The 20,893-nt window shown below is 41.7% G+C and overlaps 1 protein-coding gene across 1 annotated transcript; it reads left to right on the top strand.

Moving 5' to 3' along the window:
- The first annotated feature begins 7 nt into the window (after positions 1-7).
- Positions 8-3,595, top strand: uts2a (urotensin 2, alpha). The gene is made up of 5 exons (XM_077018443.1): positions 8-37; positions 1,994-2,153; positions 2,352-2,465; positions 3,044-3,087; positions 3,186-3,595. Exons 1-5 carry the CDS (start codon positions 23-25, stop codon positions 3,297-3,299), a joined length of 447 nt encoding a protein of 148 aa, XP_076874558.1. The 5' UTR covers positions 8-22; the 3' UTR covers positions 3,300-3,595.
- Positions 3,596-20,893: the final 17,298 nt, after the last annotated feature.

Raw genomic sequence — 20,893 nt, 5'->3', positions numbered from 1 at the left:
AATTAGGTTAGATTGAACAGACATGCATCTATTAACGGTAAAGATATGTAAACAAATAATGCAGTTATTCTTAAAAACAAATGTAAATTACAATCTTCCTGCAGACGAAATACGATGTCTGACACTATTAGATTATAACTCTTTCATGGAGTTGTCATATTTATATCCAACGTTTCCATATGATTATAGCGTCAATAAATGTGGACTGCAGTGTCATTAGTTAAATCCCTTGATATAAAAATAAATAAACAAACAAACAAGGAATACATTAATAATTATAAACAATAAACAACTTAAATAGGTAAATAAACATAGATTTTATATATATAAACTGTAATAGCGTGCAGGCCTATAGACAAACTGCCAAAAAATAATTGTTACCTCATAAGTGTGAAAAAGTTATTGGTTCCAAAATGTTTTTGTTACATCGTGTTCTGCCACCTACTGGTGTGATTGAAAATAGACAGATCTTTCACCACGTTCAATAGTATGGAAGTTTTTCTGTCTCAATATTAAAATGAAATGCATACATGAGTGAAACATGTAAATGCACATGCGTATTACATTTTCATTTTAATATTGAGACAGAAAACCTTCCATACAATAGAGGTGACAGACAATTTTCTGCGGTAAATGGTCATTGTAATTCCATTGATGTAAGCTAGAAGTGTGTAGATATACCAATAATGATAACAATACTATACCTATAATAACTATAATACTAATTCTACAAATTATTTGTGTTAAGCACGTTCACACTAGTGAAAATCGGAAAAAAACTCTTGATTTCCACAGAGTTGTTTTAATGTGAAATGAAATGAATGAAATGAAATGTGCCATATTTTGTCAATTGTGATTTTTTTACACCCCAATCGAAATTTGTCCTCCGCTTTTAACCCATCTGTGCAGTCAGAACACACACACACACTAGTGATTACTAGGGGGCTGTGGATCACACGTGCCCAGAGCGGTGGGCAGCCCTAGCCCGGCGCCCGGGGAGCAGTTGGGGTTAGGTGCCTTGCTCAAGGACACCTCAGTCATGGCCTGTCTGGGAATCGAACCCACGACCCTCCGGTCACAAGTCCAGTTCCCTAACCGCCAGGCCATGACTGCCCCTAAGTGCAAAGGAAGCGAGGCTGAGCGGAAAGTAACGTTTTATTTCAGCTTCTGCGCATCTCATTCTGACTCTTCATTCATCATCCCTTGAAAATGTTACATTTGCATTTTAATTTCCTTTCCTCAGACAACGATAGACAAATTACACAATCTTTATTGTGAAACAGTTTGGAAGCCAAGGTATAAATGTGACGTAATAAATCCGTCAGACAGTTACGTGGCAAGTCCAAAATTCCTATTATTCAGTCATTTCATCTTCTTCTAGCTCATTGTATTGTGCGTATAAACAAATAGTTTACAAACAAATAGCGAAAAATGAAGTCCATAGTAACAGAATTCATAAAAGGCAAGCAACTATGTTGGGAATTTATATTAAATAGCAAAGATTAATTATTTGGACCATATATTTTTTGTTACAAATAACTTCCCAGCAAATAATGTAACCATAATCATCCCAGTGAAATGAACTGCATGATGAAATTTTCATAAATGCACATTTTGTCAAAGTATTCAGTTACAAGCTGTTAGAAAAGTGGTTACAGACTGAATCCCTGGATGAACAGGAAATATGTCCAGAGATTTTTCTTGAGGCTTGATTATGGACACATATGGACACCTGTGCCCTTCATTTAATGGCTAGTAAACAAAAGTCAATCAACTGTAGTGGTGGTAAACTACCATGCCAGGCCTGATCTCGGGACACAGTATCTATCCTTATTTTACTGCCCTGTTCATATACACTTTCTGACTGACTGGAGTCTGATTCTAAATGCAAACAGCTTAATAAAACGGCAGCGATGCACGGCTGCTGTGATTCATTCATCTCAGGGCTTTCGGAGGAGGGCGTATATAACCGTCACCTCCGTTCTCTCACCAGTCTCACACCAGTCTCACACCAGGAGCTCGGTCAGGCACCATCACAGAGCTCGAGATGATCTGCAACCTCCTCCTGCCCTGGGCTCTCCTCCTTCTCTCCATCATTTCACTGCAGGCCCATCCAGTGCCAGACTCGGTGGACATGCTTTTCTCTGGGCCTGGTAAGTGAAAGCTTTGTGTACCACGGTACTGCCCGTGCACAAGTTTTCTGTAAGGGCAACTTCAGGGCTGCATTACTCTAAGCCCTTGAGAGCAACACGGGTATGTGTGGTGGATGGTGGTGGATGATCCACGACACCAGACGAGAAGCAGTACTGATCAGGATGAAACATCACTGGCGTCATGTGTTGCTGTTGTAGACTCTGCAGAGGAAGCTGGCATTGGGGGTCCAGACGAGCTCTCCGTGTCGGACGTTAACAGTCTCCTCCAGAGGCCAGGAGGCCTGGGTTACTCCCCGCTGTTCTTCAGACAGGGTAGGACTGCTCTCCTTACCTTAACTTGTCTCAGAATCAACTGCACCAACTAACCATTTTATTACAGACACCTCGTTTGTACTTATACTCACAGATCACGTTTAGCACCTTCCTTATGTCCCCTGTTGCTATGATCACCAGCCATTGATTGTTTTTCTGACCACAGGCTCATTAGTGTCCAGATTTTATTTGGGTGGAAGACCATTTTCGGTGCTGCATTACCAGGGACATGATCGAAGAAGGGCTGTGAGTGCTGCCCAAACAACAGGACCACTGTTGATTGGACAGCTCCCATTTGCAACAAACCTTAACACTAACAAAGCGTTAGAGAATAGCTAACACAAACCACGACCACAGCTGGGCTGTACAGCTGTACCTCTACACCTACAAGGTGTTTGTAGTAAAAGTGATCCTGCTAATACAGTGACTACTGCAACATGATACAGTATACAGTGTTGTTTCCTAATGTATACTGTATACATTATACTATATTTAGTGTTCTTTGATTTATAAACATTTTTCAGGTTCTTTGTTTTCAGTGTCCTGTCAGACATGAACTATAACTTCTCTTTTATAAGGTCTCAAGGTGACAGGGCCATTGCCCAGAGAGACTCTAAAGGAGGTGAGATGCATTGACATTGATGCATATACTTGGCAGAGGATTCTGCATTACAGCTCTTTCAGTGATAAGGTTTGTAAATATGGATGCATCTCCTCCAGGTTTTGCTAGAGAAGCCGGGCCACTTCAGCTCTCTCAGTTATCTGCTCGGCATCAGGAGACCATACAGACGGAGGGCCAGTGGAGCAGACTGCTTCTGGAAGTACTGTGTTTAATACTGGTACATGACATGACCTGCAGGACTGAGACATGGCGCACTTTCTCATTCAACTCCTATAACATCTGTACATATGCGCAAACACACAGCACATGTCTGCAAAGACCCGATACACTCTCCCAAACATCAGTGCATGGGGGAGAAAAACCCAGATGAGCTAATCATAATGGGGGAGTTTATTATGTATGCACACTGACACCCATTTCAAAAGACTGCCTGATTGCGGACAACGGATTGGGGAGGCTACATGAACATGTGTTGACCACAAATAAACGTACATTTCAAAAGGCTTAATTTTGTGTATATTACTTTGTTCATTCTTTCTCCGGAACATAATGGCTCAAATGACACACAAGGATAAAATATTCTTCCGCAGCTCCACTTTTCCAACCCAACATACAGCGTTCATGCATGACAAAGGTGCTACTTTCTGCTGATTATTCCAGATGAGTCTTGTTTATAATGGGTCTGGGAATGACAGCAGTCATTCTGTCTCTTCCTAAATGTGCCATCTGGCCAGCCGCTCTAGTGGATGAGGAAGGCAATATCTGAATGCATCTAGGATCTAACTGACCATGTGGAGTTTGCAGAATGAGAAAATGACATATTTCCTCTACACTTTTCAGAACCATTCCACATTTGTTCTTTCTTGACGAAAGAACAAATGTTCTTTCTTGTTCTTTTTTTCCCCCTGCTGACACACTCTAACATTCCATATACAAGCGTTTTGCTTCACAGACTCTCTTTACGTCATTCTCTCTGTCAGCTGAGCACCGTCAAAGACTATAAACTATAAACTCTGGTTAAGCATTCAACAGGTGACTCAGGTGACCTTTACCAAGGGGTGTGCCACACAGAAGACCGCCATACCCCCACTTGCTGTAGCTGGTCATGCCCGTAAAAGAGTTTTCCAGAGGTCTTTTGCTTAGCAACCTGAGAGAGTCACCATGGTATGTTCCACAAACATGTGTGTGCTGGCATCTTGCAAAAAAAGTCACTAAACCACAGCATCAGATACTGAGAGACCAGGGGAAGCGGATGAATGGTGGGCATATGGGCATGTCCACATGCTTCAAAGTGCTTAGCTCCCAAACCAAGACCTGTAAAAAAAAAACCCTTAGGTGGTCAATAAATAAACACAAAGGACTGGGCTGCAGAAAGACTTTATTGGTCAGTATTGATGAAACAGTGCTCAGGATGCTCTATCCAATGCATTTGAAAGGCTTTGACAGGGCTTTGTAAATTGCTGAGCACATCCGGGACAAACGTTTGCAGAATTTGTTTCTTGAGGATGTAGAAGCATTGGTTTCAATGTTTAAAGCTGTAAAATATAAGATTCATTAGAACTACAGAAAAACTCATGCTAATTAAATGCTTTTAGAATACTGGATATAACTCTGTGGTATATCCTCTCAGAATTCTGAATCATGGATTTACATTCCTGAAGATGACCAGAAGCCTTGCTCCACTTCTGGACATCAGATACCAGACCAGCAGGGTGCCTTTTGTTTGACTTCTTCAAGAACAAACATTAAACAAAGCAAACTGACAAATGAGGATTCACAAAAGTGACAAGACAAACTATTAAGTATTCAACTTAAGGCTGGGCGATATGGCTAAAAACTGTATCACGATATAAGCATTTCATATCGGTCGATATCGATAATTATTGATTTTTTTAAACGTATTTAAAATAAGGACTAGGAGAAAAATATGCTACATTTAAACATTTTATTTCAACATTATTTAAACAAGTTTCGTGCAAAAAAGCTCACATGCTGAATCACCCTCTGGTGAATAACATGTTTCAGTTATGTGCAGTGTTTTGTAAACATAGGACACATTAAAGCAAAACTGAGGTAGACTTTACTTTACTAAGATAAAAAGCAAACCTGATAGCCAACACAGTATTAATGGTAATACAAAACCAGTATAGAAATATGAACAGGTGATGCTTAAGTTAAAGTTAGAGTTATTCTTAATCTAAACATAACTAATCTATTCAACACAAGTATATTTTCAATCAAGGTTTTGCACAAGGAACACCAGCTGCTTGACCATCTCTGGTTTTAAAGCTGCCCTAGAGCATGTAACAATTTATTTATTTGGATCTCCCTATGGGTATTATGCTTCTTATTCTGTGTTTTACCCCTGGTTTTAACACTTCAAGCAATGATTTTATTTCTCTTACTCTATGTGGTATGAAATAGTTTGGGCAGGAATGATCCCTCTCAAGTTTTTGTATGCCCCCCCCCCCCCGAAACACAGGTCTTGGGACAGAGAATGCACAATGATCCCTCTCACTTTCTTGAAATTATCCCTCGAAGTGCAACAGCTCGGTGGCAGAAATGGACTTTCCGTCTCTTAAAAGACTATGAAAAATCACCTGGAGTGGATGGGCTGGTGCTAGAAATGTTAAACTTGTTGGAAATACATGTATGCACTGAAAAATTGTGTTGGAAATGTATGTACCCATCGTTGTGAAACAATAAAACAATGAAAACCAAAAAACTGTTTACCCCCACTTTCATGTAATGTACCGAGATACTGCTTTCCCCGATCTTTTGCCGTTATTTTCGTCGGCAAGTGTGAAACGTTCGCCTCGCTCATGCTGCTTTCAGTCTGCTCCTCTTGAACGTATACACGGAAGTAATGCGGAAGTTTGTCGACGTCACATCAAGACGACATCAGTGATTGGTCAAATTTGCGGGAAAGTTGCAGTGATTGGCTGAAGTTGCAACACCGCCCTGAATTCGCGGGGTTTGCTTGAATTTGCGTTGAAGTTGCAAATCGCAACATCGCAAAATTCTGGAGGGTCTGAACACCGCCAAGACCGGAGTGGGCCACTTTTTCTGCCCAGGAGATTCATGTCCAAATCCGACCCAAAATTATTTTTTCCCTCCAAATCGACCCAAACTAGAGATTGACATGAGCCGGCCCATCGGGAATCCTCCGGAATCTCCCGATTAGCCACTCCGGCTCTGAACACCGCCCTGAATTCACGGGGTTTGCTTGAATTTGCGTTGAAGTTGCAAATCGCAACATCGCGAAATTCTGGAGGGTCTGATTGTAAAAGGAGGTAGTGAAAGCGGTCAAATGACCGACTCTCTGCACTTCTAGGTATAGGTATGTTAATGAAGCTTGGCGCTTCTAGTGTTAAAGCGGAATCTTTGCTCTGGTTCATTTGCCAATGAAAAAAATATATACAGTGGGGAAAATAAGAATTTAGTCAGTCACCAATTGTGCAAGTTCTCCCACTTAAAAAGATGAGAGAGGCCGGTAATTGACATCAAAGGTAGACCTCAACTATGAGAGACAAAATGTGAAAAAAAAATTGAGAAAATCATTTTGTCTGACTTTTAAAGAATTTATTTGCAAATAATGGTGGAAAATAAGTATTTGGTCAATAACAAAAGTTCATCTCAATACTTTGTTGTATATCCTCTGTTGGCAATGACAGAGGTCAAACGTTTTCTGTAAGTCTTCACAAGGTTGGCACACATTGTTGCTGGTATGTTGGCCCATTCCTCCATGCAGATCTCACGTTTCATCTTCATTGCCCTTGCTGATGGAAGGAAGTTTGCACCCAAAATCTCACAATACATGGCCCCATTCATTCTTTCATGTACACGGACCAGTCGTCCTGGTCCCTTTGCAGAGAAACAGCCCCAAAGCATGATGTTGCCACCCCCATGCTTCACAGTTGGTATGGTGTTCTTTGGATGCAACTCAGCATTCACTGTCCTCCAAACACGACAAGTTGTGTTTTTACCAAGTAGTTCTACTTTGGTTTCATCTGACCATATGACATTCTGCCAATACTCTTCTGGAACATCCAAATGCTCTCTAGCAAACTTCAGATGTGCCTGGCTTAAGCAGGGGGACACGTCTGGCACTGCAAGATCTGAGTCCCTGGCGTCGTAGTGTGTTGCTGATGATAGCCTTTGTAACGTTGGTCCCAGCTTTCTGCAGGTCAATCACTAGATCCCCCTTGTGGTTCTGGGATTTTTCCTCACCGTTCTTGTGATCATTTTGACCCCACGGGCTGAGATCTTGCGTGGAGCCCCAGATCGAGGGAGATTAGTAGAGGTCTTGTAGGTCTTCCATTTTCTGATTATTGCTCCCACAGTAGATTTCTTCACACCAAGCTGCTTGCCTATTGCAGATTCAGTCTTCCCAGCCTACAATTCGGTTTCTGGTGTCCTCCGACAGCTCTTTCGTCTTCACCTTAGTGGAGTTTGGAGTGTGACTGTTTGAGGTTGTGGGCAGGTGTCTTTTATAATGTTAACGACTTCAAATAGGTGCCATTAATACAGGTAATGAGTGTGGAAAAGAGGAGCCTTTTAAAAAAGAAGTTACAGGTCTGTGACAGCCAGAAATCTTGCTTGGTTGTAGGTGACCAAATACTTATTTTCCACCATTATTTGCAAATAAATTCTTTAAAAGTCAGACAAAATGATTTTCTCAATTTTTTTTCACATTTTGTCTCTCATAGTTGAGGTCTACCTATGATGTCAATTACAGGCCTCTCTCATCTTTTTAAGTGGGAGAACTTGCACAATTGGTGACTGACTAAATACTTATTTTCCCCACTGTATAGAACATTCTATCGAGCGCATTTTCTATTGATATCGATTACGTGTCTACCGCGATACATATCGTTATTGTTTAATCGCCCAGTCCTAATTCAACTGTTTCACTGATTTATGGAACAGAGCACATAAAATGATTATTGTAAAACATGATTCCTACCTTCCAGTTAACATAGATTGTAGGAGCGTTGATCCGAGTAAAAGGGACAACATGCCTTCACCACCACAGGCTTTAGACCATCAGTTGTAAATGTCTGGATGTCGTCTGCTGAAGTGGGGGGACCTGGCTACTGAGGCGTCCAAAAAGGAACCAAGTGTTCTTGGCTTAATATTGGAACTGCTTTTTGCATCAGTCAATGCAATTGGTCCCATATTAACAGCACTATTCTGAATGCTGCTGATCTCTTCCATACAGAAACCAAACCTTCCATTCCAGGATGCTTTTTTTACATTAAGGAAACCATAAATAGTACAGGACCAGTCAGAGGACAATCTAGAGTCTTTAGCGGTTTCAAGCGCCTCACCTACAGCTCTGAACTGTGCCACCTGTGACTTTTGGTTCTTTTCTCCAAGAAAGTGTGTCGTACAGGTGAAATTCTGTTTGGAGTTTGTTGAAGCCATATCTTCCATATTCAGCAGCAGTCATCAGCAGATCTCCAGTTTGTACAAGATCAGATTTTGCACCTCTGCTGCCATCCATGCCATCAAGCACCACAGCGATTGTACACATGACGACTCCTGCATCTGGGTTAAACGTCTCTTGTGCCTCTGTCATTATTTTTTTCCAGTCGCTGCAGGCTCCAAGGGCTAAGTAGCATTAAATCAGTTATAGATCTACTTGTTTTTTAATTTGTTAGAACTCAGCTTTTTATGAGGAAAATGTGAATTATACTGAAAATACCCTCAGTTCAACCAACTGACACGAAATGAGTACACAAAGGAACATTTCCGTGATTTTACCCTTCTGAATGATATATCCCACCTGTAAGATGTACTACAGAGCGAGCAAAGTCTAGAACAGTCTCTCACCACGCCCACCGCTGACGTCACGCAGCAGCAGCTCTGAACATGTAGACGGTCTGCAGCTGATACACACTACGGGCTCAGTGTTGCCAACTTAGCGACTTTGTCGCTATATTTAGCGACTTTTCAGACCCTCTAGTGACTTTTTGTAGTAAAAAGCGACTAGCGACAAATCTAGCGACTTTTTGTGGTGTTATTGGAGACTTTTGGCGACTCTGAACAAATACGCTCTTTAGTTGCTGTCCTGTGGGCCGTGCTGCCGTGAGCCCCACAACACTCAGTGTAGTCTCACACTCAGAGCAGACCCTCACCGCTCCACGTCCACACTGCAAATGAACTGCGCATGCCCAAAGCTGCCGCCGACGAGGGATGTAAATATATGAGACACGAAAAGAAATCACTGAATTTAACTCACACATTCTCAGTCATTCTTCACCTCATTCACCACGTAGCCGGTCACTCGACTCGTCCACAGTGCGTCTCTGTGAAAGCTTAACATCTAGCTAACTTGCTGATCATGTCTCACTCTAAACTCTATTCTCAAAAATACAGGAAAGAGTGGGAATCAAATCCTAAATTTAAAGGCTGGCTGAAGCCGTGTATTGGAGATAATACACGGGCATACTGCCTGTATTGTAAGGTTGATTTCTATGCCAACTAGTTCCTGCTAGCTGCTACTCATATACTAACATTTAACAACACAGCAAAAAAACTATTTATGTAATTTACATAAAAATTATTTATACAAAGCATTAAAGTCATGTAGGTCTTTTGAGAAGTGACTGCCTATTTCAAAGGCAACAGATGTTGTTCATTTGTAGTTCTAACATATTTAGGGTGTTTTTACTCATTTTTTATCTCTCCCAACGTTATTCCTTTACAGCTTCAAAAACATGTATTATGCAAATTAGGCGATGACGTCATTTAGCGACTTCTAGCGACTTTTAGGACAACCAATAGTGACTTTCCTTACTGAGGAGTTGGCAACAGTGTACGGGCTGAGAGTTCAGTGACTGGGCGAAAAAAAGGCTTTTAAGTGAAAGATTCTCTGTTTAATCGGGAGGAAAAAAAAACAGGCAGTAGTGAGGACAAAGTGAAAAAAATAGTCCCATAAAACGCGTGTGCTGTAGTGATGGGATTTTCGGCTCTATTTTGAGATGCGGCTCTAATGGCTCTTCTTACTGTGGAGAGCCGGCTCTTTCGGCTCCCCATATATATTTTTTACATTATTAATTAATAGCTTAAACCTTAATTTTTTAACATTTTGTTTCATTATTGACATTGTTAAGCACTTCACTTGTGATGAGTAAAAATGTTGCATAACAATGCTTTATAAATAAAACTTTTATTATAACCAATTATTAAATTATCACAAAATAGAACGCAATACAGCTTGGCCAATTGCCTGCCGTTTCCACAAAAAAAGTGGAGACTTTTTTTTTTCAGTGTTTCCCCACCACATTATTAACTGAAAGATGTGTGATTGGTCAGATGTGTGGAGCACACGTTTGACATGCGGGCAGTGGAGACATTCTTTGCAGTGTTGTCCGAAACGATATGTAGTAGTATAAAGAAACACCCCTCAAAACAGGGGAAGGAACATTTACCTGACGAAAATTAATGTTGCATTGTGTTCCAGGTTTGAAAAGTGCTAAAGTAGGCTAAAGTACTTGAAAATGTAACTGTATTTTGTTTCACAACAAATAGATGTCTGACTGAATCGATGTGATAAAAAAGCGAATTATTTCGAATAATTTCAAGTATATGTATAAATATTTAAGTTTAAGGTGCTGGGAAATATTGAAAATGAATTCCACCTTGTAAAGGTGTATGAACCCGGCATACATAACTTTGTTCATTGCGCTGAAGATGTGCACGACCTCGCTTCGCACGGGGGCCCTCACGCAGGGGCGGAGCCACCGCGATTGCGTCATTTTCGGCGCACAGACCCTCACACTGAGGAAATAAACTCTCCGCTCTCTACCACTGGCAGAAGCAGAGGAGGGAGAGGGAGAGACAGCGAGGCACCGAAGGACAAATAAAAACGATGTTGGAAAAAAACTGTGGCACTTGCAGAGCACAAGCGCAATACTGAAGGAAAAGGCGGCTCCCAAATAGGATCCTAAAACGGCTCCCATTGCGGAGCCGGTTCCAATCGTTCACTTCAAAGAGCCGGCTCTTAGAACCGGATCGTTCGCGAACGACACATCACTAGTGTGCTTCCCGCGTGCACGGCTGCTACGGAAACCGACGGGCGAATAAACGGGCAGGCAGTAGTCCATTCACCAGGTCCCGCGGGCGAAGTTTTGCGGTTGATACACACAATGTCCTAAAAGTTCAGTCTTAGTTGCCCAAATCCCCTTAAAACTACAAAAAAATTAAGAAAAAAAATGTCCACTGTAGATGAATACAGTCCATCAGCACGAAGATTAGCCTAGCCAGCTAACCGCATCCAGCATCAACAGCGATCCACGGCGGGGAGACAAAGTGGGGGGAAAAAAACGAGCAAACTCACCGAATAAACTCGAAAATACGGTCACGATTCTGAATCTCCTCACAACGAAGTTTGTGACTAGTTAGCTAGATAGTTTAGGATGTGGTAGTAGAGAAGCTCAAAGCAGCCGTTTAAACCAGAGTTACTAGTTCGCTCTGGCGCCAACCACTGGCGATCGATCTCGACATAATACTTAATTTGTGTCCATTTTACAGGCCGCCCGGTAACGACTTACGTTCGCGTTTCCACCAAACAAAACGAGCTTGAGCAGAGTCCGTCCGAGCGACAGGTCGACTTCAGCGAGATGTTCATCTTTGGCAAGTTCGATACGTCCCGGAGGCGCCTCAACAAAACCCTCGCCTTGCCCAGCACCATCAGGTACTTGGATGTCCCCGCATGATGATGATGATTGAGCCGCGGCCATTTTTCTCAGGTCGCACTGTCTAAGAGAAATCAGTGATCACAAGCGCGCTGTAAAAAAATCGCTGTTTTCATCGGTTTGTAGGAGGTTTCTTCCCAGCGTTTTGGTAATATGACATAATTGAATGTCCGCTTTCTCTCATCCCGTTAGAAGAATTCGCATTTCGCACTTGTTTCTTTTTGAGCCTGGTTGAAATTTAACTTCGCGTTTGGACCGTTCAAAAACATCGTGGGACTCTTATAAATATATTAATAGATACGTGGACCGTTACATTATATTCTTGTTTATTGTTTCCTTAAGTTTGTACCCCAGTCTATACAGTTTAAGGTAGTTTTTTAAGGGTCCCAAGACGTGTTGGTCCGATGAACCATGATTACGGCGGGCACGGACTAGCCGCATGCTAAAACTAGCGCACATTTCTTGATCACAAGATTTCCTTTCGTTTTAGGTTAATTGCATTTAAAAAAATTAGGCTGATTTAAATGTGAATATCTTTGGACTGGCTTGATCAAATTAGACAATTAAGTCATCTTTTTTTTAAGTTACATTTTGCTGCATCTAATAGAACTATTTTAAATGTGATTAAGTAATGTTGAAAAAAAATGTCCAAGTCACTACGCCCTGCAGGACTCCAAAATGCAGCCACAAAAGGCCTTACAGTCTTCCAGTTCTGGGATAATGGTGTTTTGTTAGCAACAGATCTGAAGAAGGCTTCTTGCACTGCCATTATTACTTCTGCCCTTTGAGAAAACCTTCACTAAGTGGGTCAGAAAATGTGACTGCATGACTACGAGCACAGGGCTCAGGTTCTTTTTTCCACTGCTTAAGAATTTCAGTCTGCATGTGCAAGGAACTACTCAAACAGTCTCTTAAGAACCCCTATCTCCTGTCTCAGTAGGTTCATTTGCACCTGTATATCACTAGATTGTGGTTGTGGACTAAAGTCACGCGGTTCACAGTCCTCTTCGCTATCAGTCATTTTATCGAGGTACCGTTCCAATGTCACGCTATTTGCCCCAAAATACAGTTTACACCAGTACAAAGCAATGAAATAAAGCAAAAACAGAATAGTATATAGAAATTTATATAACAGGTTTAAATATGTTTGACAGGATGTGTGCTACCTCTGCAGCCACAAAAGGCCTTACAGTCTTCCAGTTCTGGGATAATGGGGTTTTGTTAGCAACAGATCTGAAGAAGGCTTCTTGTACTGCCATTATTACTTCATTCACAGTGATAGTGAATCCTTAAATACTTATTTTCCACCATTATTTGCAAATAAATTCTTTAAAAGTCAGACAAAATGATTTTCTCTTTTTTTTTTCACATTTTGTCTCTCATAGTTGAGGTCTACCTATGATGTCAATTACTGGCCTCTCTCATCTTTTTAAGTGGGAGAACTTGCACAATTGGTGACTGACTAAATACTTATTTTCCCCACTGTAGAAAATCTTGTGTATAGCAGAAAAGAGTATTGTCTTATGGATAAACAGCTACTAATCATTCTTGTAATGGGTCCAAGTTAGATAGCCGTTTTCTCGTTTTGGTGCTCTTTGATCTGGAAAGTAACATGTGGTGGTTTTTGCCTCCGTTTATTCTAGCCGAATTTAAAATTTTGTTTTCAAGTCAAGTCAAGAGAACTTTGTCAAAAATCTATGTAACAAAGTTAACACAGAAGTTTGAAATTGCGTTTGGCCAGTTCCAATGTGCAGTTTAGCAAACATATATTGATAATCACTCACTAACTCACACACATACACACACAAGCAGTGCAAATTAACATACTGTTACAGAATATTAACATAGTAATACACACACACACACACACACACACACACAGTGTGCAGTAAAAAACAAAGGCTAGACACACACACACACACACACACACACACACACACACACACACACACACACACACACACACACACACACAGTATGCAGTAAAAGGGCTAACATACTAGACAATAGGTAGGTATACATACATACACATAGCAGCAGAAAGGACAGTCAGTGGTCAAGTAGTTGGATGTAATATGTAAGGTGCAAGGGTAAAGTGCAAGGTGCATGATGAAAGAAATGGAATGATTATGAGTAACTTTGGAATGTTTATGTAGTTCTCATCAGTGTGTTGATGAGTCTGATGGCTTGTGGAAAGAAGCTGTTTCCCAGTCTGGTGGTACGGGACCGTACGCTACGGTAGCGCTTCCCTGATGGGAGTATTGAAAACAGTTTGTGTGCTGGGTGTATTGGATCTTTGGTGATGTTCATTGCTCTCCTGAAGCAGTGTGAGGTGTACAGATCCTTGATGGCTGGTAAGGGTGATCTGATGATCTTTTCTGCAGTCTTCACCACCCTCTGTAGTGCCTTCTTGTCTGCAGATAGACAGCTGCCATGCCAGACAGAGAGGTTGCTGGTCAGGATGCTTTCAATGGCACCCCTGTAGAAGGTGGTGAGTGCGGATGTGGGCAGGTCGGCCCTTCTCATCCTCCGCAGGAAGTGGAGTCGTGTCTGTGCTTTCTTGACCAGGCCGGTGGTGTTTGTAGACCATGTGAGATCATCTGTGATGTGCACTCCCAGGAACTTTGTGCTTTTCACAGATTCCACAGCACTGCCATTGATGATGAGTGGGATGTGTGATTGTTGTTTTTTCCTAAAGTCCACAGTTATTTCTTTTGTTTTGTTGACGTTGAGAAGCAGGTTGTTCTTCTCACACCAGTTAATGAGTTGCTGTACCTCCTCTCTGTATGCTGAGTCATCGTTGTCAGTGATGAGACCCACCACTGTTGTGTCATCGGCAAATTTGATGATGTGATTTGTTTCAAATCTGGCACAGCAGTCGTGGGTCATCAGCGTGAACAGCAGGGGAGATAGCACACATCCTTGCGGGACCCCGGTGTTTATGATGGTGGTCGCTGAGGAGTTATTTCCAACTCTGACTGTCTGTGGTCTATTTGTGAGAAAGTCCAGCAGCCAGTTGCACAGTGAGGTGCTGATGCCTATTTGACTCAGCTTGTTCACCAGGTGTTGGGGGATGACAGTGTTGAACGCAGAGCTGAAGTCAATGAACAGCAGCCGTGCATGACTGTTTTTGTTCTCCAGATGAGCCAGGCATAGATGGAGTGCTGTTGCTATAGCATCATCAGTGGAGCGCTTGGGGCGATAAGCAAATTGATATGGGTCCAGAGTAGTGGGGATGGTGGATGTTAAGTGGGCCTTTACAAGTCTTTCAAAGCACTTCATCACGATGGAAGTGAGTGCTATGGGTCTGTAGTCATTAAGTGATGATATTTGTGACTTTTTGGGTAGTGGTACAATGGTTGTAGCTTTGAAGCTTGCTGGTATGATGGCTTTGTTCAGAGAGATGTTGAATATGTCTGTGAGGACGTCGGTGAGTGAGTCAGCACAGTCTCTGAGCACACGCCCAGGTATGTTGTCTGGGCCTGCAGCTTTCCTGGGGTTCACCTTGAGGAGGGTCTTCCTCACGTCCGCTGGGTCCAGTTGGAGTGTCGTGCTGTCTGTATTGAAGGGGGCTTTAGTGGGTGTTGTGGTGTTATTTTCTTCAAACCGGCTGAAGAATGAGTTCAGTGAGTTGAGGAAGTCTGTGTTTTCCTCACATGGTGGGGGAGCTGGCTTGTAGTCTGTTTTATAGGTGGCCTAAAGCAAAATGCTTTTCTTCACAATCTAACTACAAAAAATGTTGAGAGAGCTGTTTCAAAGTGGTTTACCAATGGTCGTGACCAGGGCCGGAGTGGGCCACTTTTTCAGCCCGGCAGTTTCATGCCCAAATCCGGCCCAAAATTATTTTTCCCTCCCAATTGGCCCAAACTAGAAATTGACATGAGCCGGCCCATTGGGAATCCTCCCGAATCTCCCGATTAGCCACTCCGGCTCTGGTCGTGATGGAAAGTGTGCATTGAGAGCGCAGAGAGACTTTCCACAAAAGGAACGCAGAACAGATGGTAAGTAATCAATAGTGAGTTACACGTTTGTGATAATGTGACTATGAAGGCATGTGAAAATCAGTCATTTTTACTTTCCAAAACCCTGACGGCTCCTATAGTTTTTAAATGTTTTATGTACACTGTAAAAATGTTTGTTGAATTTACGGTAATAAACTATAAAATAGCAACAGTAAAAGATCATAAAGTAGAAAACAGTATATCACTGTAACAGATGCAATAGTTTACTTAAAAAAAAACAGTATATAAAATTTATTTTTACAGTCATATGTAGAAAGCACACATTTTTTATGTTAATTTCAATATTTTAGGTAAAATATATTGGAAAATTCCGTAATGTAGTAAACAAGGAATTATCCAAAAAAAATATTAAATATATATATATATATATATATATATATATGACCCCCCCCCCCCCCCCCCCCCTCAACAATTCTCGTTCGACACCCCCCCCCCCCCCCCCCGGAACACACCTGCATCCCCGGTGATAGTATTATTTTTTCTTGTGAGAGGTATTAAAAAGGTCTTAAAAGTCATTGAATTTGAGATTTAAAAATGTGCAGATACCCTGCTCATACATTTATATGGGGGCCAATGGGGCAGTTTTCTGTGTCTAGTGCCAAACAAATGCTCAAACTCTGTCCAGAAAGGACAAGTTTCTCTCCCATTTAAAGTTTAAATGGAGCCTCTAGGTCAGGCGTACTCAACTACTCAACAGGCGTACTCAGTGTTTTGTCCGAAACTATAGGCGTTTTGTCCGAAACGATATGCGGTAGAAACACCCCTCAAAACAGGGGAATGAACATTTACCTGACCAATTTTAATGTTGCTATATGTTTCAGGTTTGAAAAGTGCTGGAATTTAGGTTAAAGTACTTTAAAATGCTTGAAATTGTAACTACTTGGTTTCACAACAAATATCTGTCTGACTGAACAGTTCTCTTGTATTAGGTTAACAAATACGAGCCTCTTGTAATTCCAGGACGAAACATGAGAGAACGTGAAGACGTGAAGATTGGGCGTTTTTTTTTAACTTAATTATGTTTAACATGCTGGGAAATATTGAAATGGACCTTGAAAGTGGCGTACAAGTGCTTGAATTCCACCTTATAAAGGTGTATGAACCCTGAAAACGTGACTTTGTTCATTGCGCTGAAGCGCGGCGCGAAGTTACTAAATTCGAGAGGTGCACAACCTCGCGAACCGACAGCGCGCGAGGCACTCGCGCACACGCGGAGCCACAGCGATTACGTCATTTTCGCCGCGCGGACCCTCGCGCCGCTCGCGAAGCGTCAACCAGGCAGGCTTGTTGTTGGGGGGGGGGGGGGGGGGGGGGGGGAGTGTTTTTTCAACGTAACACTCGTGATGGAGTGTTTTTTCAATAGCCCTGAAATAAATGCTACGGTTTTGTTTTGGTCCGTATCCAGTTAATCAGGAATGAGATTGGGTCCGGACAGGACTGCGTTTGTAACTGTTCTGCGTTGTGTTGAAAATGATGAGGACGCTCAATCGGATGAAGTCATTTATTCCCTGCACATGGGTTGATAAAATGATATTTAGGGTGGGATAAAATGTGGAGTCTGCCTGCAGCAATGTAATTCTCTTCCCGCTGCATCTCACACACAACATTTCTTCATCCATTTTTTAAATGTATATACATGAACAAAAAGTACACTCAGTGGTCACCACCGGTACTGCACGTGGAATGCAGCCATAAAGTTCCAGGCTAGTCACGCTTTGGATCGCACATGCTAGCGGGACCACGAGGTGCACATAGAACATACAAAATGCAAACAACTTAAAATACAAATGTAATAAATTACCTGCACATGGGTTGATAAAATGATATTTAGGGTGGGATAAAATGTGGAGTCTGCCTAAACAAAACAAATGCCGTATTATAATTTGGACTTTCCAATACGAATACATTAAGGCCAACAAAAAAAAATACAAAACGAGAAAACATCACACAAATCCAATTTATAGATCACCTTACATATTAGGTTAAATTAATGTTAAATCTAAGACATACAAAATAGTGCAAATATGGATTTTAATAATTTATCTCAGACCCACGATTATCCCACCTACCTGCAGCAATGTAATTCTCTTCCCGCTGCAGAAATCCCACAATGCAAAACGGTATAGACCAATTACAAAATAAAAGTCTCAACCCATTTATGCAGGATTTAACAATTTAACACCGTTACACGTTCGGGTCCGGATCCGGACCGCGGTCCGCCAGTTGAGTACCCCTGCTCTAGGTCAAGGTGTAAGGATTTTACAGCAGTTTATCCAAGAAAGTTTTTATCATTTTTCATGCCAGCTCACACTCTAACTGGCAGTGTAGATTTGAAATTCTGAACATTCCACCATTCATTTTAATATAGGGCCATTTTTCATTTTTAAACTCAATTCTATTAAAATCTATAACTCTAATCGACTCCAAAAATGGATAGCACACCACACAGAGCCGAGACCTTCGAAACGCAGTTCGAACGGAGTCTGTACGTTAAGCGGTTCGGGCCGCATTAATCGCAGAAATTTGGAGAAAACGAAAAAAGGAATAACAATAGGGCTTTTCAAGCACTATAAATATAATACGTGTGACGCGGGGACAGAGGCTGAGAGCAAAAGACTTTATTAACCATAGTTCAAACTGAAATACTCAGGCCACTAGGCAGATCAAACACAACAGAATACTCAAGGTAATGCAGGTAAGTAAAGCAGCCACAGGCGTATGGCAGGTCCGGTACAGAGCAGGCTGTCCCACGTAGTGAGGCGAGGGATGCAGGCTGTATGTGCAGCACGAGTCCAATTAGTGGCAGGTGTCAATACTTGGGTGATTGTGAGTGAGGGAGTGTCCGGGAGTGAGAGGGCGTGCGCAGAGTCGGAGTGGGCGTGTGTGAGAGGGAAGGAGTGTGTGTGCGCGCCCTCTGCTGGCGCCTGGGCTGACCCACCGTGACAATACGTCACATTTATATAGTGCCTTTCATAGAACCCGAGATGGCTTTACAAAACTTGGACACACACGAAACATCATGTAGGAGCAGATGGAGTGAAGAGAGGAAGTGTGGATTTGATTTGAGGATTTTGGAGAATTTGTTTTTAGTTTTGAGGATAGTAATAAACTAGACATGTTAACCTACCCAACAGCTATGATTATCATTTGTTGGTTTAAAACAGCTTCCAGAACTATATTGATGATAGCATAGCATTTTATGGCTATATTACGAGGAGAAAATATCTTTACAGCTGTAAAGTTTTTGGGACATAAGAGTGTGGAAGAAATCAATAAAAAAAGGTGTGTGTGTGTGTGTGTGTGTGTGTGTGTAACTGACCAACTTTTAAGAGTATGTGCATCTGTACGTACAGGCTGGCTGTCAACAGTATCACACTGATATCACCAGTATCAGAATTACAGAAATTGCTTTCCTTGAAAGAACCGTTCAAATCAATAAGACAACAAATACTTCAACACATACATGACGGTGCTAATTATGCTAGCACAGGCTAATGAGGTGATGTATCTACATCTTCCACCCAACAACACTGCCACTGGTTGTGACGTGTAGCTTTTCGCAACTCTAACCCTCCGAGGACGTTGCACTGTGTAATAGAAGCATTAACGTCCTCAACACAAGTCTTACTAAGAAGAATGTAAGCAAGAAATAGGATTAGAAATCTTAAGCTGACACACGCCGTGTTGAGATGTCACCTTATGGTATCTCTTACCCATGTGCATGTTGAGGTGATTTGGCCCTGGGGTCTGTGGCAGAGAGCTGCAGTCACAGTGCACCATTGCGGCTAGTCAGCTGCTTCGTGTCCTTTGTGATGGAGAGACGCGTCCCTGTGTCTCCAAATGATGGAGGCGTATCCCTGGACCTTCTATTGAGAGAGTCACTCGTCCCATCCAGTCTCCACGTTTAACATACACTAGTAATCAAATGTGTGTCTGCAGAAAAAAAAAACAACCCACCCATCCAAGCAACTCCACCCAAAAAACAAAACAAACCCCAGAAATGCAGACAGCAAATAGTGATGATAATGAGACTGATATTGTTAAACTACAGCTAAAAGGCCACGAGAATGGCAACAGTATCCATGCTGAAGTGGTCTCATGAAGTCTTATACCATATTAAACTAAATCTGATGTTATTCAAAGTGAGGAATGGGTGGAAATAACAAGATTATGAGTAGAATTACATAAAGAAAAATCATATTAGTCACAGCTGTGATCCAGAAGTTGCATGCTCCATTCTGACAAGCTGCAACCTTATCCTTAAATAGCGACAATGCCGCAGTGATAGCAAGTTCCAGCAGGTGGCACATTTGAGTTGAGTGGCTTGTGGAACTACAGTATTATAAAGATAAAATGACCTAAAGGTTTCTTCAGGTTGTGGAAGAATAATGATTGTACATTTAGACATGTATAATATCAGGCCCATAGATAATCCAAAGTTGATCATGAAAACTCATTCTAAAACACTTTTCTTCATTTCCCCCTTTTATTATTTTACAGCAGAAAGAATATAAAGCATTCAGAAAACATCTTTCATATTTTAAGGGCAATTCAAAACATTTTGCATGGCTTCAGCAGCTGAGTTCTCTTTTTTTTAACATATCCATCGATTCAGTGACGGTTTTACATGCACAATTACAAAAATAAACCTTACAGACTAGGGGAGGGGAGGAAACAAAACAACAATAAAGGGAAAACAGTCGTATTACACAAATAAACAAACAAACAAAAAACAGTTTAACAAATTAGGGGAAGGAAAGGGGGGACATAACAGGGAAAGACGGAGAGAAAGACAGCTAGAGAGGAGAGAAAGATAGCTAGAGAGGAGAGAAAGACAGCTAGAGAGGAGAGAAAAAGAGCTCTAACACTAGTTATACATGCAAAGTGTCAAGGACCCCTGTGGCCTGGGATAAGAGCAGGGCCTATATTTTCTGAGTTCTGGAAGGGATGAAAACGTGCAGGTTGGTAAAGGGTGTCCTATAACTGCTGTCCGTTAATCTAGGCCTACTGAACACTAACCTTGCAATAGCCTACGGGCATTTGCATAAGAGGAAGTCAACTGCATGAGTCCAATTTTTATTC

This window comes from Brachyhypopomus gauderio, chromosome 10 (assembly GCF_052324685.1).
Source record: "Brachyhypopomus gauderio isolate BG-103 chromosome 10, BGAUD_0.2, whole genome shotgun sequence".
Taxonomy (NCBI): domain Eukaryota; kingdom Metazoa; phylum Chordata; class Actinopteri; order Gymnotiformes; family Hypopomidae; genus Brachyhypopomus; species Brachyhypopomus gauderio.
Note: the sequence above shows the minus strand (reverse complement) of the source record. Positions and strands in the feature narration are given on the sequence as shown.